This window comes from Xenopus laevis, chromosome 1S (assembly GCF_017654675.1).
Source record: "Xenopus laevis strain J_2021 chromosome 1S, Xenopus_laevis_v10.1, whole genome shotgun sequence".
Classification (NCBI taxonomy): domain Eukaryota; kingdom Metazoa; phylum Chordata; class Amphibia; order Anura; family Pipidae; genus Xenopus; species Xenopus laevis.
The window spans coordinates 156339560-156361300 of record NC_054372.1 but is presented as its reverse complement, the minus strand read 5'-3'; the positions used below and the strand labels follow the sequence as shown (position 1 = coordinate 156361300).

The 21741-nt window shown below is 41.1% G+C and overlaps 1 protein-coding gene across 1 annotated transcript; it reads left to right on the top strand.

Annotated features, from left to right (window-relative positions):
• Nucleotides 1-337: 337 nt before the first annotated feature.
• Nucleotides 338-21046, top strand: lmnb1.S (lamin B1 S homeolog; the record flags this gene model as incomplete). Its single annotated transcript, NM_001088078.1, is given in 11 exon segments — nucleotides 338-891; nucleotides 10387-10543; nucleotides 12099-12224; nucleotides 12401-12571; nucleotides 12838-12963; nucleotides 14226-14446; nucleotides 16451-16673; nucleotides 17592-17696; nucleotides 18827-18946; nucleotides 19824-19934; nucleotides 20510-21046. Coding segments are annotated over 11 exon segments (1752 nt in total). The 3' UTR covers nucleotides 20543-21046.
• Nucleotides 21047-21741: the final 695 nt, after the last annotated feature.

Here is a 21741-nt window from a genome sequence, read left to right as displayed (position 1 = left end):
GAAATCAACGCTTGACGTCCACACGATAACAATGACAGGGTTTCTGCCCCCAGATCGCACAGATTCAGAGATATCAGTTCGATTAAGCAGGCAACGATCCAGCTCCCTCGCCCATTGTGTAGTACCGCCTCACCCCCAATCTACACCGCACCCGCCCTCTCTTGTTAACATCTCCGATTTGAATTTAGTCTCAGGGAAACAAAGTGGGCGCGTTCTGTTGTCTGATTCGAGGAGGGTAGCACGTGACCCTTCTGGCGCCATATTGAGGCCAAGCCTCTGTGTAGCGAGTGAGACTTCGAGTGGGGGAGGGTGCAGGGCGAGTCGGTGCAATTTTAGCGTTTGGTTTTTATGCACATTGCAATTTAATAATCTTTTTATTTTAAAAGGACTCGTGTTTTAAGTTGCGTGTGCTGCTACGAGGAGCTGTGCCCAGAAGTGGAAACAAGTTGTGTGTTTAGACCGTCATAGACAACGGAGGGTTAACCGGTACCGATCCTGTTGTAGAATCCTTTTTTTAAACGCCGAGTGTGCAATGGCCACTGCCACCCCTAGCGGCCCCCGTAGCTCCGGCCGGAGGAGCAGCATGAGCACCCCGCTCAGTCCGACCCGCATCACCCGGCTGCAGGAGAAAGTGGACCTGCAGGAGCTCAATGACCGCTTGGCTTTGTACATAGACACGGTGCGGAGCCTGGAGAGTGAGAACAGCCTGCTGCATGTGCAGGTCACCGAGCGGGAGGAAGTGCGGAGCCGGGAAGTGAGCGGCATCAAGGAGCTCTATGAAACCGAGCTGGCGGATGCACGCAGGAGTCTGGATGACACTGCCCGGGAGAAGGCCAGGCTGCAGCTCGAGCTCAGTAAAGTCTCCGTGGAACACCAGGATCTCCAGGCCAGGTCAGTAGCGGGGCATGATGGGGGTGTGTGTGACTGGCATATGCTCTCCACTTGTGGAACTGCCCATCACCCCCGTGTTTGAGTTGGACTTGCCCAACTTATAATTGTGGTCTCACGATAACGATTGGATCTTTTAAAAATCTTGGCATCAATGGGCAGCTGTAGAGGCAGCCGTGTGCAAGGCATATAGAAAGTTTGCGCAGCGCGTATTTTTCTCTATTGCCCGTGTTTTTTCCCCGAACGCTAATATATTGCTCTGCCCATCTTTACGCATTGTGAATACATTTTCGCCAATGAGACGGCAGTTACGCAAGCGCACCCAATGTGCAAGGTTGTTGTGCGCGAAAATAGCCTTGACGGTAACTCAAATTCGCAATTTACCAAACTGTTTTGCAAATATTTTCCCGCCAACAAAGTTTGGACATAATTCAAATGCAACTTGCGATTTTTGACGAAAAATTCGCAATTCTGTTAGCGCCCTGCTTATTCAGCTTTATAAATGTAACCATGCCCAGGGCGAATATAGTCTCTGTGTGCAACCAATTTGCTCTGCGCGAGGTTTGTAAATAAGCCCCAGTGTGTGGCTTAAGCTGGCCATAGACGCAAAGAGCCTATCGTATGAATCATGGTACGATCGGACTTTCCCACCTCCCGACCTGCCACTAACCATTCCGATCAAATAAAGTAGTAAAAGGACATATCAGCCGATGTTCTGCCCCTGACAGTAATCGTACGAAAGTTATGTCCGACAAAAGCTAGTGACAGTCTTCCTCGTACGAAAATCGTACGATCAGCAATACACGTAGAGATATTACGCGCAGCCGACAATTTTTCACCTGTCCGATCAACCAAAGACCGATCTTCGCCGGGCGAAAAATGTCGGGACTTTCCACACACGATAATACAATCAGATCTTTGCGTGTATGGCCAGCTTTATGGGGGAAACCCTGTGAACGTTATCAGCACAGATCAGGCAGTACTGCCACGGCTAATTAATGTCCTTGCCACAATCCTCTCCAGAGTAGCCCCTCAATGTGACCCGGCAACCATTGTTGTTTGGCAGCCTGCTGACATAAGCAGCATCCTTCTCTATAGTCTTTTCGTCTGGAGCTGTCAAACTTTGATGGGTCCGTTATAAGTTATTTGTAAGGATAGCTGTGAAGTGCTTTTCTGCTAGGCCTGACTTTGGAAACAATGTAGCAGGAAAGGCCGACTTCTGCTACATTGTTTCAAGGGTGAACCAGCAATGCAGAAAAGTATAGAAAAATGATTTCACTTCCAATTGCACACACAAGCATCGGTAAAACCTGTGGAATTTTATGAATGTAGATTGCCATGGAATTAAATCTCTTTAGTTGCAGCTCCTGTGCTAATATCCAGGTTAGTGTCTGTTGCTTTCCCCTTTATCAATAGAGACTGAACTGGAGTTTTCTCGGAGTGGGGTGCAGATCAGGAGGGATCATTAGGAAATGACCATAGAATTGGGTTAATATTGGTTGTTGTAGTAAACACCTGTTACTCTCTCTCCTGCCCTGCTTACCGACACATCTTAGTTATAAAGAGGTGGCCCTTAATCTCCTTTGGAACATGCGCCCGTGAGCAGGTGTCTGTTAATAATGAGGGAGGAGCGGTCTCTTGGCTCCTCTTGTCCGACTGTCCTCCCTTATGATAGGTTATCGTATAGTAAATTATGCACATAGGAGGGGCAGGGAACAACCATCTTTAGTGTTTTCCCACCTTCTGTCACACATTCTTTTTTTTGTTTATTTTTGTTCTATTTTTTCAGTAGTTTGAGTATGATTGCTATAATCTGCGGTGTATTCATTCATTGCACTCCAAAAAAAAAAAACGGCTTCACCCAGCAAAACAGATCTCCCGTTTCATTTCCTTCCTGTGGTGCACTGCCGGTTGCTTCCTTTTGGCGCTAAATTTATATGTAGTCATCCACCAACGATGCAGTTTGTTCCTCAATCATGGTTTAATTAAAGAAAGCACTTTTCTGAGACCTCCAGAATTATAAATTGTAAATGATGATATGGTTACCCACTTATATTGGATTACTTGAATAACCTCTACTGGGCTAATTTCAGGTCTTAAAGTGGATGTCCCCCCCCCCTTTTTTTTTTTTTTTTTTTTTTTTTTTTTTTTTTAAATCATTTCTAAGCAACTTTCCATTATACTAAACTTGTTTGCTTTTTTTTTTTTTATCATAATGTGCTCCCTCCCAGTGTGGGTGTCCTAGTGCTGGCAGGGGGAATTTTTATTTAAAAAAAAAAAAAAAAAAAAACACTTTCCCACAACCGGAGTGCAGGCTCTATTAGCCCACACTTTAGCTGATGAAAACTATTTTAGGGTGACGGGTACCCTTTAAAGTGGACCTGCCACCCAGACACAAAAATCTGTATAATAAAAGTCCTTTTCAAATTAAGCATGAAATCCAATTTCTATTTTTTATTAAAGCATTCATGGCCGTTGTAAGCTCATTTAAAAATCTCAGCTGTCAATCAAATATTGTCTGCCCCTCCTTTATGCCGTGGACATAGAGTCGGGGCAGGCAATTACTTTCTTTCCATTCAGCACTTCCTATATGTCACTGTGTAGCCAGTGCATAGAAATGGACATCAGGTCCCCCATTCTGGTGCACAAACAAGATTCTGAGATGATACAAGGCTTGTCTTAATAAGTGTCCACAAAATGGCTGCTGCCTGCTTGCTATAATTTTGAATTCCCAGACTGAAGGAAACAAGATTTAAATAATTTATATAGTGTAATTAAAGTTTGACTTGACTAATGTGATAAAATAGGATTTTGAATAATTTTTTTGGGTGACAGGTAGAATTGGTCAAGTATTTGACCATATCACCTCAAAGTGTAGTTGATCAAATATGACTGCTTCTACAGACCATTGCACCCTTAGAGATACCATTATATAGTTATACGGTGAATGGCCATTCTTCCTTTGCAATTGACCTCTACCATTCCCATTAGAGATCCTTAGAAGGCGACACACATGCTTGATTTATTCCCATAGACCAGTGCTGTCCAACTTCTATGGCCCGAGGGCCGGAATTTTTTCAATCTGCATGGTGGAGGGCCGATAATGGAAGCCAGTGTCAGCCACTCCGTTTTTAGACCACACCCACTTTAAACCACACCCATGTTACCGCAAGACCATGCCCACATTAATAGCACACCAAAAAACCAAATGGTTGGTGCTCACTGCAGGGATCAGGGCCGGAACTAGTGGTCGGCAGAGTAGGCAGCTGTCTAGGGCGCCATTATTGGGGGTGCACTTTTCAAGCGTTTATTTAATAATTTGTTTCAGTAATCATGATCACCCAGTTGGGTGGAATCCATCTCCTTCCCCTTCCTCTTGCCGGCAAGTAATAGCTCCTTCTGTGCGGTGCACTGTGACGTGCGTACATGCGTCAATGATGTCACTGATGTGATGGGTGACAGAGGCAGAGAGCTGGGGGGCTGCTTGGTGTGGCTCTCGCTGCTCTCAGCCTTGCACAGTTGCACTGAACTGAACACATTCTTTATATTACTGTGAAAGTGTGAAGCTTCCTGGTACAGATTTGGGTTGGGCCATATGTTTGCTGTTGCTGCTGGGCTGGGTGCTGGCACAGGTACATAAATACTTGGGGGCAATATAATGTGGTCAGATTTATTTTTGGCTGCTGCTGACACAGGTAAATATTGGGGGCAATATGATGGCTGCAGGAGGGCTGTATGATGGATGTCTGCTGAGCTTGCTTGCACAGGTACAGGGGGCAGTAATATAAATGAAAAAGTGTTGTACACTTTCTTGCTCTCTCTATTTAAAAACCATCATGGTAAGGAGGGAAATGGTAATGCAGGATAGGGGGGCACTGATTGAAGCTCTTGCCTAGTGTGTTAAACTACCTTGTGCCTGTCCTGGCAAGGATGTCACTCATATGTGAAAAAAGCTAAGTCATATTAAGACATACCCATAAATCCATATGCCTCCTCCTCCCCTGTGTATAATACAGTACCCCAGCATATGATTAAACACCTTAGGGGCCACTAACAATAATTTGCAAATGCTAACAAACCTCCAGAACAAATACCAAAGTATGACACACACAGGGAGCATATAGAAGGCAGAACAGAGCAGGAGACAGGAATCAGGACCAGTCTAATATGTACTACATACAGTGACACAGTGCTGGTGCCCCATTAGCATTTTGTATAAGGTGTGAACAATGTGGGCAGTTTCAGTCTGGGTCTCGGGTAGAATAGTACAGGGCTTTAGGGGAGTGAACAATGCAGGGGGATCACAGGTGTGAACAATACAGGGGATTAGTCTGAATTTGAGGTTTAAACAATGCAGGGGCCAGTTAATCTCTGTAGTGATACCTTTTAAATTTTACAAATGGTAACAGACACAGCAGGCAGACTTTGATGTGGAGGGCCACATGAGGGGGGGGGGGTCAGGCCACCAGTTGGACAGCCCTGCCATAGACTATTCTGATTATACATGTTAAATTGTTTATAAGGGAGATTGGCCGATATGAACTGCACTGGTCAGGGTCTTTACCGGATTTAGGGACCACAACTATAAGTGCTTCACTAAATGAAGGGGGCAGGGAGCCAAGATCAAAGGAGGCGTGAAGGGTAGCCAGCAACTGGGGAGCCAGCTGTTCTGAGAGGGCCTTGTACCAGTTGGAGGGAAGACCGTCTATGCCCGGTGTTTTGTTTGTCGGGAGGGAGGCAATGGCTTCTTTTACTTCTTCTATTGTAATAGGTCGATTTAGGTTGTCCTTGTCATAGGAATGTAGGGTTGGGATCGAGATGTTGTCTAGGAAGGGTAGGTGGGTGGTGCTGGATTGGGACACTGTGGATCTGTACAGCCCACGATAATAGTTTGCAAACTCCTCTACTATGAGCTTGGGATCGTTAACCATGTCACCCCCGTTCGACTTAATGTTCGGTATAGCTGTAGAAGGGCATTGTGTCTTTGCAAAGTATGCTAAAAGCCGTCCGTTCTTGTCCCCCTGTTCAAAGTATCTCTGCGATTGGTAGAGAAGGACTTTTTTGGTCAGCAATGTGTTTTGTCGTTCTAATGCATTACGTTTCTCTAGTAGAATTGAGTAATTCTCTGGTGTAGGGTTAGTGATGTGATCAGTTTCAGCCTGATAGGCTTCTGCCTCTGCCTGTTCTATGGTTTGTCTGGCTTGTCTACGGGCCTGTGATATTGCGGCTGTTAGCGCCCCCCGCATAACCGCCTTAGAGGCGTCCCAAAGAATAGCTTGTGGGGCTGAGTTTGCATTAAGGGCCCAATAATTAGAGTAACCGTCAGTATTGGCCGTTTGTACTAGGTCGTTGGTCAACCAGAGAGGACTGAGCCTCCACAATCTCGAAGTCGTTGGAGTCGACCATCTTAGGGAGAGTAAAAGTGGGGAATGGTCAGAAAGTATGCGCGGCAGAAATTGCACTTTGTCAATGTAAGGGAGAATATCTGAGGATACTAAAGCTAAATCAATCCTCGAGAATGATTGGTGTGTGGTAGAATGGCAGGAGTATTCTCTCAGCCCCGGGTGTTTCCATCTCCAAGTGTCAACCAAGTGGAGGGCCTCCGCCCATTGAGCCAGTTTAGTGGGATTAGTACCTTGTGCATTAAGGCGGTCAATTTGGGGGTCCATGATGGAGTTGAAATCTCCTAATATACTTACGGGGGCTGGTGGCAAAGTTGCAAGTTTGTTATTAACAATATCTAAAACTGTTCCAGAGTAGGGTGGCGGAATATATAGGTTAACTATAATCAAAGGTTTGTTATAGAGGGTACAATAAAGAATAATGTATCGGCCATAATGGTCCGTAATTATTTGGGTCAGCGAGAATACAGTATTTTTTTTTATTAATATAGTTACTCCCCGGGCGTGATTGGAGAAAGTGGAATGGTACGACCATCCTACCCATGGACGTTTCAGAGAAAGGACTTTTTGTCCTGTCAGATGCGTTTCTTGCAATAAAAGGATGGAGGGTGCGTGCTTCTTAATATAGTTATGCATAAGGCTTCTCTTAAATTTGGAGTTTAGCCCCCTGATATTCCAGGAGATTATATTACAAGTAGCCATGATCATGGAGAGCTACATATGTGAACGGATGGGGCCTCAGTACCTGTACAATACTAGTGATACATGTTAAATTGTTAGTACCGTTTTTAGCATCCCTTCAGTTCCAGTTTCTTCAGAAACCCGCAACATTTTCCCACATCATCTCTTTCCTAGATGTGTAACCGGGTCTGAGCTACCGACTTTCTTACTGTCATAATCTAGTGATTTCAAGGAGTAACAAGTGGAACTCTGCAACAGCGGTCCAGAAGTTTAGATTTACTGCGGGTGACTAATCTGTTGTCATCAGCCTTGATGTCATTAAAGCAGTAGCCTGCCTGCTACTAGCAACACCTCCCTTCATCCTTTGAGCAAATTGTAACTTATCTCTGCTATGCCAGCGTCTGATTTTCTATGACAGCTAGAGGGCTATCTAGCTATAACTGGCTCCAGTCATGCAGTTACAGCTAGAGGGGCACCTGTTCATTTGGAGGATAATTCCGGTTTGCAATTATCCAATAGCATAAGTCAGATGAAGTAAGTGTTGTTCTGCTCCATATGCAAAAATGCATGGTGTTGGTTTGAGCAGTCTCTCTTCTCTCTCTCGTGTGGTGGGGAGGACCTAGCCCTCAGACTGAAATCCATGGCAAGGATAGGAGACACTTATACCAACTATGCAGCCATCCTTTTTATACTGTGACCAGAGGTAAATAGTTAGCGACCACCTTACGGGGTTTACCTTGACGTGGTATGGTGGCTTACAAATTTTATGATCATAACTTTGGAACTAACAACCCTTGTTTTTGTAAACACATGCACTTGCATATATACTGAATTACTTATGAGACGGGACCAGGGAATGTGCATTGATTAATTGGCCAAATCCATAGCATTTCCATTGAATTTAAACACATTTTAACTTAGCCTTGGTGTGCACCCACACCCCTCTTTTGTAATCTGCCATGCCTGTACAGGAAGAAAGGGCCTTTTTGCCCAAACTAGAGCCCATAAGAATTAGCCAGCATATGTCGAGTTTTACTCAATTGTATTGTAGACATGTGTGCAGCATGTAGCACCTAGAAGTGTTGTATTACCTGGGACACATTTTGAAATGCAAAGTTCATATCTACTCTCTTACAGTTCATATTTAAAGAGGAAACAAACATTCCAATCTAGTCTTTGCAGCAATACATTTCTTCAATCTAGCTGCTGGTAAAACTGAATGTTCACACTGTAAAGCTGGCCATATATGGGCTTATATCCGCTTCTGAATATGACCCTGCATACTGATGCTACAACATATTGGGACTTCCTGATTGCTGGTCAGATGTTTTAGGCAGGCTTTAAAACAAAACAAAGATGACATTAGTGCTGCATTAGTTCAACATAGAACCCCAGTGTGATCTGATCAGTGGTGTCCAGCCCATTATTGGATCAGCATGATTTGATCCAGTGTCGGTGGTAGAAGCTGAAACAAATGTGTTTTTCCAATTTCTTGGAGGGGGCGAAGGAAGGGGATTGTTTATACAGAGCTTATTATCTTTAAAGGGGTTGTTTACCTTTCAATTAACTTTTAGTATGACTTAGAGAAGGATATTCCGAGACAATTTGCAATCTGTTTTTATTTGTAGTTTATTTGGCCTTTTTTGCAACAGCTCTCCAGATTATTTAGGAATCTGGTTGCTAGGGTCCAAATTCCCCTAGCAACCATGCAGTGATTTGAATTAGAGGCAGGAATATGAATTAGAGAAGCCTGAGGTAGCAATAACAAAAAATAATCTAAGCAACTCTAAACTCTTAATTATGCAACAATTACTTTTCATCCTATAGACATACAAAGCATAAAATGTGGGCAGAGGCAACAGCTGTGTTTTTGTACAAACTAGCATGTTAAACCAGCTACTCACTAGTCACACAAGACTTCATGCACTCCTGTCCCCTCTGCATTGGTCCCCTATTATGATCCAATTTGGCCCATCACATGGCATTACATTACTACCAATTTAAGGAGATGCTATCTGCAAAAAGGATGTCTACATTATATAAACTAAATTCAGAAGTTACAGCTCTCTGGAATGTAAGAGGACATCTGGAGATCAGGTTAAGTGAGTAATGTAAAGAATCGTGTTTTCCACCCCAAACTTCACATACAACCAGTTCTAAATCGCTCTTTCAAGTATTTTGTGGCTGCACATTGTAACACAGTGCTTTCCTTAAAAGAACAGGAACACCAAAAAATGAGTTTTAAATTAATGGAATTATAATCTACTGTTGTGTTGTACTGCCCCATGACTACACAGCAGCTTGTTTATAAAACTATAGTTGTTTCTTAAGAAAAACGCACCAGTTTTACCAGTGCAGCACAACAGTTTATTATATTTTCATTGGTTTAAAACCCTTTCATTTTTCGGTGGTACTGTTCCACCTGAACAGATTATTCAGTAAAGTAAAATCATTTGTTTCTGCTACATAAAAGGAAAGTGCTTGTTTTGCCAAGTCCTACCACATCCCTCTTTAGGGCAGAGCCACACAGTCAGATTCAGGGAGATTAGTTGCCCGGCAACAAATCTCTTCTTCAGGGCGAATCTAAATCGCCGGCGGGATGGTACTCGGAGCGATTCGTTTTCCAAAGTTGCCTCACGAGGAAACATAGGGCGACTTCGCAAAATGAAGCACTGAGTGCCATCCCACCAGGTGATTTATATTATGGCCGGCGGGAAGGCAGTTCAGGGAAATGAGTCGCCCCGAAGAAGAGATTTGCCGCCGGGCAACGAATCTGACAGTGTGTCTCTGCCCGTAAAGGACCGGTGACATCAAATTTTTAAAAAAAAATCTGTTTGAGTACATCGAAATAAAAACACTAAGACAAATTTCAAATAGCAAAAAGTCTATCAAGAAATAACTTACCGAAACTCCGATTGCGCTCCTCTTCAAAAAGCGATCAGACGATCCATCGTGCATCGCTCTATTTCTCCTCCCTGCCTTCCTTATAGGAGGTAGCCAGGGAGGAGAAATCGAGCAATGCACGATGGATTGTCGCCGTGATTGGTAAGTTATTTCTTAATAAAGACTTTGCGGTTTGAAAGTTTGTCTTCGTGTTTTTTTCAATGTATTCTAACAATTTTTTTAAAAAAAACATAAAAAAAGAAGTTATTTTAAAAGTTTAATTTGTCTTGGTGTTTATTTTTCGTTGTGCACTAAATAATTTTTAATTTTTTTTTTATGTTACAGGTCCTTTAAACAATTGAAACACATGCTGTTTGTTTTTCGTTGTTTTAGTAATCTGATTGTAAATGATCTAATTTACCTCCTTTTTAAAGCTTTCCACAGACCATTGAAAGATCAGTTACTGTATATATGGTATCTGGTGTTCTAAATTCGGATTTATTTTCTGATTTTCTTTTGCTTTTTCGTGCAGTTTCTCAAAGAAAGAATCTGAATTGGAATCCACACAAGCTAGATTTAGAGAAACTGAAGCTCTTCTCAACTCAAAAAATGCTGCTCTTGCAACTGCACAGAGTGAAAATAAGTCACTGCAAGGAGAGGTGGAGGATTTGAAAGCTGAAATTGGGCAGGTGGGTATGTTTTGTATTTGCAACCTATGTTTGCTTTATAGGAACAGTAACACCAAAGTAACACCAGTCTACCACAACCATTGTGTGCCCTTTTATATGATTGGTAGTCACAGGGTCCTCATCTCTGTTGCATGCTGGGAGATTTAGTTCTGTTAAGGTGGCCATACGCACAGAGATCCGCTCGTTTTGCGATTTTGCCAAATGAGTGGATCTCTCCCCTATTTCCCCACCTTGAGGTGGGCGATATCGAGCTGATCCGATAGTGGGCCCTAGGGCCCAATGAACGGATCATACAGGCGGTCAGATCAATGAACAGATGCATTCGGTGGGATTTTTACCCCTGCCTGATCGACATCTGCCTGACTCTCGGCCAGATACCGACAGGGCCCCACATACAGACCAATAAGCTGCCGACTCGGTCTGTCTGCACCTTTTTATTGGCCTGGTTATGGCCACCTTTACTGTCCATGCAAAATCTATAGAACTCCAGGCTCCTTGTTGTGGTGAGTTGCTGTTTGTATTTCTTGCTTAATTACAGGTGTTAACATGTGCCTTTGGCCAACTTTAGGTAAGAGATTCTTGCAGTTAATGAGTTTCCACAAGTGAAACCTGTTTGAAAACCTGTTGAACCTAGGAAACTTTGAAACTGGTCACTGCAGTTCTCCTTAAGTGTCCAATTTAAATATACAAAGTATTTATTTGTACAAAAGCAGTACATTTGATGTTAACTAAGCTACTGAAGGGAAAACAACTATTTTCCCCCCATTTTTTCTCCTTCACAACTTACAAATGGGAAGTCCCAAGTATTCTGCATAATAAGTCCCATATCTGTATTGAGAAATATCTTTTTACTTTTTAAAACCGTTTCTATTACTTTATATTGTGCATGTTACTTGGGGCAAAATAACTTGATTACAAGGGGTTGTTCACCTCTTTGTAAACTTTTAGTGTGACGTAAAATAAATTTGCAGTTGGTCTTAATTTTTTAAAACGCAAGCAATTCTCCAGTTTGGTTGCTAGGGTTCAAATTACCTTGGCAACCAGGTAGTGTTTTGAATGAGAAATAGCGGGCCTGAATAGAAAAATAATACATAGAAATTGTAGCCTCACAGAGCAATAGTTTTTTTTTTTTTTTTTTGCTGGGAGGCAGTGACCCCATTTTAAAAGTCGGAATGAGTCATAACACATAATTCCAAAACTATAAAAATAATGAAAGCCCAAATGAAGTTGCTCAGAACTGGCCATTCTATAGCATACTAAAAGGTTACCGACCCTTTAAGAGGCTAATCACACTGCATTTAGAGTGAGGTGCAAGAGCTTGCACTTTTTAGATCCCAAGAAGCAGACAAAGCGCCAAAAACAGGTTTTGTAGTTTAAGTGAAGGAAAATTGAGAAAGGTAAGCTATCCTTGCTTAAGTTTCTAGCTGAATATCATTGGCTAATATGCTTCACTGGATATGAGTATAAACCCATTTATGGATACAGTATCTGTATGGCTTTCTTTAACCCAGAGATCTATCCTAAATCATTAAATATAATATGTTTAAACCTATAGCTGGGATCCGCTTTGGCTCTTGCAAAGAAACAACTTGAAGAAGAAATCTTGATGAAGGTGGACCTTGAAAACCGGTGTCAGTCTCTAATTGAAGAACTAGATTTCCGTAAAAACATTTATGAAGAGGTGAGTGAAATGAAAACACGTTTACTTTACCAAATCAACCTGTCGACTGTAGTGCCTCCATTTTATTGGGTTACACTTCGGATGCCCGCAGTCTATATTTCTAACCCATGAGATATATTTCATTACATCTGACCTTGTGTTGTGTTTTTGTTTTTTTTAATCGTCTGTTATTACAGGAAATCAAGGAAACTAGTAGAAGACACGAGACTCGCTTAGTGGAAGTTGATTCTGGTCGGCAAGTAGATTATGAATATAAACTATCACAAGCACTTTCAGAGATGAGGGAGCAACAGGAATCTCAAATTGGACTGTACAAAGAAGAACTTGAACAAACCTACCAATCTAAGGTGAGGGTTACCATATATGATTTTCACTTTCCATCTTTGAAATAGGATTTGGCTTGTCTTACAACATTGAGGTTTTTTACAAACTCTAGGTGTATATTTGGATTGTAACGTTCAGTATGTTGAAAGATGCAAAATATGACGTTCATTTCTATAAGAAATGTCAAGTTCCTGTTTAGTCATTGATTGGTTTAAATGTCCGTATTTGGTGCATTTCCTCATTTTTCATAGTCTTCTAAATCCTGTTTGCTTACAAACCGTTCTTTCAGCTGGAAAATGCAAGACTAGCCTCAGAAATGAACAGCTCTGCTGTGAACAGTACTCGAGAGGAACTCATGGAAAGTCGCATCAGAATTGACAGCCTCACATCCCAGCTTTCTGAGCTCCAAAAAGAGGTAAAAATAAACAGCCACATATTGGCTAATGCTCATACAACTGCAAGTTCATCCGTTACATTTCAATACTCCTTTTGTTGTATGTTCTACATTCTGCAAAATGCCTTTTTAAAACATTCACATCATGGATACTTTGAAATACCTTTCTTCACACCCAATATTTTTGTGTTTTTTTTGCCTAAATGAGAGAGGGGTTCTTGGAATAATGCCACACAGGTTTTTCAGCCATTGCCATTTAGTGACAAGCCATACTCTACCTTCTTTCCGCTTCTAGTGTTCTTTAATGACGAGTGACCTGGTTTCAGTTATGAGCAGACAGGCGGTTGTCGGCCTGTGTATTTTTGCAGGCTGAGAGAAGCTGATCACCTTGCTCCATTGATTTGAATCCGATCAGCCTGTGTGCAGTCACACACAGGAGCTGAAGCTGAGTTCATTATTTGGGCTGACTTCAGCCCGTTTGTTACCGGACACAGGAATGATCGGATTCAAATCAAAGCAGAAGGGGCACTGAACGGATCTGCTTCTCTCTGCCTGCAAAAAGACACAGGCTGACTAGTCTGTCAACAACCAGTGTGCCCATAGTCTTATGCATATAGCAGTGACAGACCTTTTATATCCGTCTTTACTTGAGAGGACAGAGGGGCATTTTATCCACTGCCCTGTTTGCTACTACCTTTCATTTATGGGTTGGGACCCAAACAAATTCTTGGGTCACAAAACTGATTTCAAGGGTTAGTTGGTGTCCCCGCTTATAGTTAATAAACCATGTATGAAAGAATTTGTTGAATGTACATTGAATTTGTGCTTGTTTATGAAGCCGATAAATACAGAAAATAATCTTTGGAGATCTGACTTCCAAATGTTGCATTATGCATTTACACAATTTCTATAAACCTTCCAGTGTTGGAGCTTGTGCTTGATGGTAAAAGAAAAGAAAAAGTTACCTGCTGTTTGTCACTCAACTGCTTACTGGACTAGCTGTATCACTATCTTTTAGAGTGCTCTGTGTAGTGATTATTTCATTAGAATGTGCACATTGACAACCTGGAAATAGTGACCCAGTTCTATAAATGTCCGTTAATAAACATCAGCACCTTAGCACTCCTAGTGAGTGTTGCTTGAAGAAATTGCTGAGCAGCCTTGTAGTGGCTGTAGGACGATTCTATATGGTGATTAGTCATTGGAAAATAGTCCTGTTGTGAATTATAGTTCATATAACTGGTTTTACACACAGACTTATTTTACTTGCATTTTAATATTAGTCTAGAGCATGGCACGATCGGATGCAAGAACTGGAGGATATGCTAGCTAAGGAAAAGGACAACAGTCGTAAGATGCTTGCAGAGAGGGAGCGAGAAATGGCCGATATAAGAGATCAGATGCAGCAACAGCTCAATGACTATGAGCAGCTTCTAGACGTTAAATTGGCATTGGACATGGAAATAAGTGCATACAGGAAACTTCTGGAAGGTGAAGAGGAAAGGTAAGAATTCAACCCATCTTAAAAAGATAGGGCATGTCATAGACAATAACTTTGAGTAAATTGTAAAAACAGGTGTATACGTTACTTTCCATTACTTGGGGTTGCTGAAACACTTGCAGGGAACCTGGGTGTTTGAGATTTTCACTTTGAGGCTTACGCACAAGATCTTTACATGCATGTGATATTCAGTTGTTAGGCCGTGCTGGAAATATCTTTGGAGAAACTGGATGCTCTTTCCCTCCCTTATCTCCATGATGTCTTAACAGTCAAAACTGCACACTTCTTAATAGAATAATCTGCTGATATCAGTGAGTGGCTTTCCTTAATTCATTGGTCTGCTTGTGACTTGACTTTGCTGAAGTTCTATCCTTGTGTATACCAGTCTCTATATAAGCAATAGCTATTGTAAACTAAGGTGCGGGATACTTACCCACAGCAACAACTCCCTTCAACTTTTGAGAAAATTGTGATGTCACGGCTGGAACACTTGCTTCTAGCATGCTATTCGAGAGAGCTCTTCATCTGACCATTTTATAGGGCTGGGAGCAAAGAGATGAGTGGTGCTCAGGCTGGTCTTACAGAGTTTGTGTTGCTCAGTCATGTGCGAGGCCAACCTGCATTCAGCCTGGACACTTAGGGGTATATTTAACAGAGTGAAGTTAGAGATCGCCACTGCCCTCTAGAGTGAAATTCCACCACTCTCCATTCATTTCTATGGGATTTTGAACGGCATGTTTATCAAAGGATGAACTTTCACCCATTGATAAATACTCTTAAAAATCCCACAACTTCACTCTTTGATAAATATACCCCATAGAAGGATCTCTCTGTAGCTCTGATATAAATATTTTTTTCCCTCTGGCACTATAGATTAAAAGGAAGGATAGGATATGATATCCAGAGAAGCCCGACACAATAGGTCCTGTTTGAAGTTGGAATTAATACCAGTACAGGTGTGGGACCTGTTATCCAGAATGCTTGGGACCTGGGGTTTTCAGGATAACTGATATCTGTCATTTGGATCTTCTTACCTTGTCTACTAGGAAATCATTTAAACATTAAATAAACCCAATATGGTGGTTTTGCTTCCAACAAGGATTAATTATATCTTGGTTTAGATCAAGTACATGGTTCTTTATTATTATTATTATTATTATTATTATTATGAAAAAGGAAATCCTTTTTAAAAATATAGATTTGGGTAAAATTGCATATGGGAGATGACCTTTCCATAATTTGGAGCTTTCTGGATAATGGGTTTCCTGATAACGGATCCTATACCTGTACCACAAACAAAATGGGAGGCTTTGCCTGGTTTGGGACAACACAGATCATCCACCAGTTGCTTTTGCCTATCTTATCTTCTCTAGGTACCTAATTTGAAAAATATGGGGAGCAACTTCTACACTCAGAACATGAAAAAAGTATTTAAATCCAATTTATTTTAAAGCACCTCACCAAAGGTGCTATCCATTAAATCAGAAAAAAGGGTACAAGGTTTAGCTGCTCATCTTTATTTCAGTGCTAAATAAATTGAGGGGTTGTCCTTTTTTTTAAGCCCCTTTTTTTTCTGATTTGCTTTTATAGATTGTGTTTTGCTTAGTTTTCTATACTTTGTGCATTTTTTCTTTAAGACAGACCAGGGTTAGAGAGCAGTCCTGTCACTTGGACAAAAGTGATTGATAATCCCAGCTGCTTAATATTGATTTATGGTTTCCCAAATAAAGATTTGGTGGACACTGCTCACTGTAAAAAATATATTTATTTTTAGTGTTTTGGAACCCTCTTACACGATGGTAATCATGGCAGAGCCACCCTACGTAGAGGGTTTGGGGCACAGAAGTAGCTGCTAGAATAGCCAACATTTGAAAGCTTGTCGGAGGGCTGCCTGTCCTTGTTGGGGGCCGAATGCTTTTGTGTCTCTGTAGTTCATTAGAGTCTTTGTTATTAAAGCCATTATACAAGAATTGACTTGCAAAGATTGACATTATTTTTGTTTTTCAGGTTGAAGTTATCTCCCAGCCCTTCACGCGTGACAGTTTCAAGGGCTTCTTCAAGTCGAGCTGTGCGCACAACTAAAGGCAAAAGAAAGCGAATTGATGTAGAGGAGTCTGAGGCCAGCAGTAGTGTCAGCATTGCTCATTCTGCGGCTGCTACTGGGGATGTGAGCATTGAAGAAGTTGATGTGGATGGCAAATATATCCGACTGAAAAACAATTCCGAGAAGGTAACTCTCAAACACATGGCACATGTATGCAATTGGCAGATGCACTTTATTAGTCTATAATATATCTGAAGCAGATTTGTTTTTACACCTTGGCACCTAATTACATTCCCTTTATTCTTTTACTTCTCTTTGGCTGTCTCAACAAGCCATAATTCTATCACCTCCACCTTACACAGTACTGAACATTTTATTGCCAAAGTATTTGTATTAGTATACTGTATCCTCTGTGTGGCACACTGCTGCTTCAGATCAATGTCATCTCTGTATTCTGCTGTAGGTTTATGCTTTTCTACTGCTTCCAATTCGCTTTAGTGCAGGAAGCGGTTGTCACTGTGCTTCTGAGTTGCTCAAGAACTGACAATGTTGACGGGAAAGTCAAAAATCTCTTTATATCTGAATTTCTGACTCCGTGTAGTTACATGTATGTTATCCAGAATGCTTGGGACCTATGGTTTTACAGATAATGGATCTTTGTGTAATATGGCTCTTAGAAAACCACGTAACCATTAAATAAGCCCACTGTGCTGGTTTTGCCTCCAATAAAGAACAAGTATATCTCCGTTTGGATCAAATACAAGGCACTGTTTTATTATTGGAGAAAAAAGAAACCATTTTTAGAAATGTGGATTATTTGGATAAAATGGAGTCTGCTTTCTGTAATTTGAAGCTTTTTGGATAACTGGTTTCCTGATAACTGATCCCATACCTGTAACTATGGTGAATTGGTAGTGGCAGAAAAATGTGTTCTCAACAGTGTTGTGTGGAGTGATCATCTTTCCTTTGCCTTGTTTAGAAAACACTGAATTATTGGACAGGTCTTTGAGAGGTCTGTATTGTCCTGCTCTTCTCACTGTGTGTAACCGCTACATTTATACTCGTGTTTTAGTTTTACTAACCTATATCTAAAATTCTTCACAGGATCATCCTTTAGGGGGTTGGGAACTGACCAGAACAATCGGAGAAGCTTCTGTGAATTTCAAGTTTACCTCAAGATATGTACTTAAAGCTGAACAGACTGTCACAGTAAGTCTTTACCTTTCATTATTTCTTTTTGACATTATTTCTTAACCAGACTTTCTGCATAAGGTCTCTGAAGGTAAACCTATCTTTGTAGGTAGAGTTTAAATGCTGGTCATCATGCTGTACATTCCTTAATATGTGGCGCAGTAAAACAATCTGAATGGCTTAAAGGGCACCTATCACAGCCAAACTGAAACGCATATTAACAATCTGACCAGTACAACATAAACACGTTTTAAAAAAAAAAAAATCCCTTACTTTGTCAAATGGGTTCTTTCACTGAGGGAGGCCATACTGAGACTATAACAGAGACTCTAATATGCAAATATATGCTAATATGCAAATTTCAGGAGCATGCTCAGATTGCAACATTGCTTTGAATATTCTACCCAGAATGCCTTGTTTAAGTAAACTCCTCCACTAGAAGTATCAGGAGAGTTCCCTCTTGTCCCCTGCTGGTGATGTTATTATGCAAATGAAGGGCACACACTAACTTCAAGCAGGTGGCACCACTACTGAACAGCAGCTAACACACAGGTTTGGCTGATTTGAAAATAGCTTAGAAGGGTTGCTAGGCAAACAAGGAATTTCAACTGAGCATGTGTTAGATTTCAGAGCTACAGTTGGCTGGGAAGATATAGGTAGGAGGAGCCAGTGAAATCCAAGATGTCTGCCTCAGCTAGAACTGCAGTGGAGATAGGGGAGATCTTGCAGAAGGAATATTGAGCTGATCATTTTACATTATATAATACAATTCTAACTGTTTTAAAAATCAGATTTCTTGAACTTTCACAGTGTATTTACTTGGTAAATTATTTTAGTGATCGGCGCCCTTTAAGAGTTGTGGGTGACAGCACTTTGGAAAGATTAGTTCCTTGCATCCTCTTGTTTGCCCTGCACTTATTTTAATTTTACATTTTGAGTTGGTTGTCCTTTGTAGCTGGATACAGTATGAATGTTTTCCTGGAAAAAAGGACAAGTAACGTGTATTTTACTTTGGGTTGCCTAATAACTGAATTGTTCTGTATTTATTTAACAATGTAGGCAAAATAATTAGACTGGCTTTTTATATATTGCCAGTTTATCTGCCAAATCTCATTTCAACTTTTTTTTTTTTTCTCAATTCCTTACAGATCTGGGCTGCTGATGCTGGAGTAAAAGCAAGTCCACCATCTGACCTAATCTGGAAGAATCAGAATTCATGGGGTACAGGAGAAGATGTGAAGGCCACACTGAAGAATTCTCAGGGAGAGGCATGTACATTTTATATAGTGTTTCTCTGTTCTGTAGAATTTTAGGCAAAATCAAAAATTATAGTCAAAATATCTAAGGTGAATGCAGCCTGAAAATAGCCAAAATAGTGATCGAGGATCATGAGGCCTAGCTTGCAGCACTTGAGATTTGTAACGTTTTTAGGGCCATGTGATTCTTTCACACAAGAACTATACAGACAAACTGTTAGCGCCATGGCACACGCTGCTATTTCGGGAGATTAGTCGCCCAGTGGCAAATCGCTTCTTCTTCGGGCGACTAATCTTCCTGCCAGTTATAATGTAAATCGCCGGCGGGATGGCAGTCTGGAGCTTTGGCTTTCCGAAGTTTCCTCGTGAAGCAACTTCGGAAAACAAAGCACTCAGAGTGCCACCCTGCCGGTGATTTACATTATAGCCAGCGGGAAGGCAGTTCGGGGAGATTAGTCACCTGAAGAAGCGATTGGTCTCTGGGCTACTAATCTCCCGAAATAGCAGCGTGTGCCGTTGCCCTTATGCTTTCAATCACCCAATGAGTAGTGAGCGTGCAAACAAGGCGCAGCATTCCACTGATACATATGGCCTGTATTTTGCACTGCAAACAATCCTATACTACACACACTTTCTTCAAGCATCAGAAAATCCTTTCAGCTGACAAGTCTTGTCTTTTGCAGTGGGTTACTATAAAGTTGGATTGAAAATAGCATTGGGCATCCCTTATGTAGCGCAGAAGAAATTGCAGAAATAACACCATATGGCACAATCCTAATCCTGTGTAAATCTTGTGTATGGGTATCCCTTTTATTTCCACTGTCCCCTTGGTTGCACAGCTCGGAATAGAATATGGCTATAAAAGTTAACATGACTATGTATTTGTTAGGAAGTAGCACAGCGCACAACAATCTATACCACCAATATACCTGAAGAGGAGTTTGAAGAAGGAGAAGAAATATTTGAGGAGACGGCCAAAGAATTTCACTACCCTCAGCAGGTATTTTTTTTTTTTTTTGATGACTAGACAATAGTTCATACATAAGGAAAGGAAGGTTTTACATTGAAATGGTTGTGTTTTAATAAACAGAAGCTTCCGAGTATTTCTCATTGTCAGTGGAAAATGCATTATTATATGATATATACATATGTCTGTGCCCTCCTTTGTTTCTGAAGCAGTTTTATGTGTGTTCCTGCCTTTATGTGAACAAACCTGAAGGGGCAGGTACATGTATAAGGGCCTATTTATTATGCTGGGAAAACACTAAAATGGGGAATTTATAATCTGAAGCCTCCTTTTTTCTATCCCACCAGAATGGTATTGAATGTTCTCTCAAATCATTTATTTCTATGGGTAACCCATTGACGTCAGTTGGAAAATACATTCTGGCAGTAAAAAAAACGATCAATTGCTGTTGTAACACTTTTTTTTTTTTTCCCCTCTGCACTTTTCAGTGGCCGTTGGTTTTTACATAGGAAAATTGCTGAAAATGAATGTTGTGTATTTGATCAGGTCTCAGGCCTTTTTAATGTTTTCCCAAGTCTGACTTTTCTTCTTCTTCTTCCTCCCCACAGAAGTCTGGAAATAAAAACTGCGCCATCATGTGAATACGGCTTTTCTGCATCACGACCTACAGATGTGATCCTTTTGAAAGCACAGCCTATTTTTGTATCATGTACAATTTACCAGCCTTAATATCTTTTCTACCAGTGTAACTCAAGGGCATTTTGTACTAGAATCTAATTTTGCAAAATGTGAATTGACCATATTTTATACACTGTGTCCGGACAGCGGTTCCTGGAGTGAAATATTCTGTGATTTGTGTCAGGAATTTATTCATTGTCTATGGCTTTATTACTTGTCACACTTCCATGACACTGTGTGTAAAGAGCTGCATTTCCCTCACTTCCATCTTTTGTACAGAGTTTTATTTTTTAGCACACAATCAAGAATTTTAATTTTGAAGCTTAGTTTTAAGGTTTTTGTTTTTTTTATCTTGTGGGGAAAAAATACAACCGTTTTATCAGGATATTTTAGATAACTGTGGCGGGTGGGCAGGGAGTAAAACTTGTTTACTTAAACTGAACAAAATAAAAGGGGATTTAAATACACTAAGTGGCAAGTCCTTTCTTAACTGCTGCTTTGTCTTGTAACATCTCTCCTCTAAATCAGCTCCGAGAATTGCTCCTGTACAGTGTGAAAGCACAAGCAAAAGTGTATTCACTGGTTGGGGGGGGGGGGTCAAAATATTTGGAAGCCCCAGTGAATTAAATTGCTCAACACGTAAACCTTTTATTTATTTATTTTTCCTAAAAATGTTATTGGCAGGGTAATTAGTATAATTGGTAACCACAATCCTTAATTACTCTTATTTTGTTCATCCAATTGTGTTATCTGTCCCACATAACTTCCGTTTTTTTTTTTTTTGTGCCTGTAAGGGCTTTAGCACATGGGCAGATTCGGGGAAATTTAGTCGCCTGGCAACTGATCGCCTCTTCTTTGGGGCAACAATCTCCCTTAAACTACCTTCCGCCTGCTAAAATGAAAAATGGCCTGCAGCAATGCACTTGCGGCGCTTCGATTTACGAAGTTGCCTCACAAAGAAACTTCTGGCAACTACAGAAATCGAAGCGCCGCGAGTGCATTGCCGCAGGCGATTTTTCATTTTAGCAGGCGGAAGGTAGTTTGAGGGGATTGTCGCCCCAAACAAGAGGCGATTAGTCGCCAGGCAACAATCTTCCTGAATCTGCTTGTGTGCTAAAGCCCTAAAACAGGTAAAGGGAGATTATTAAAACTGACATTGCGG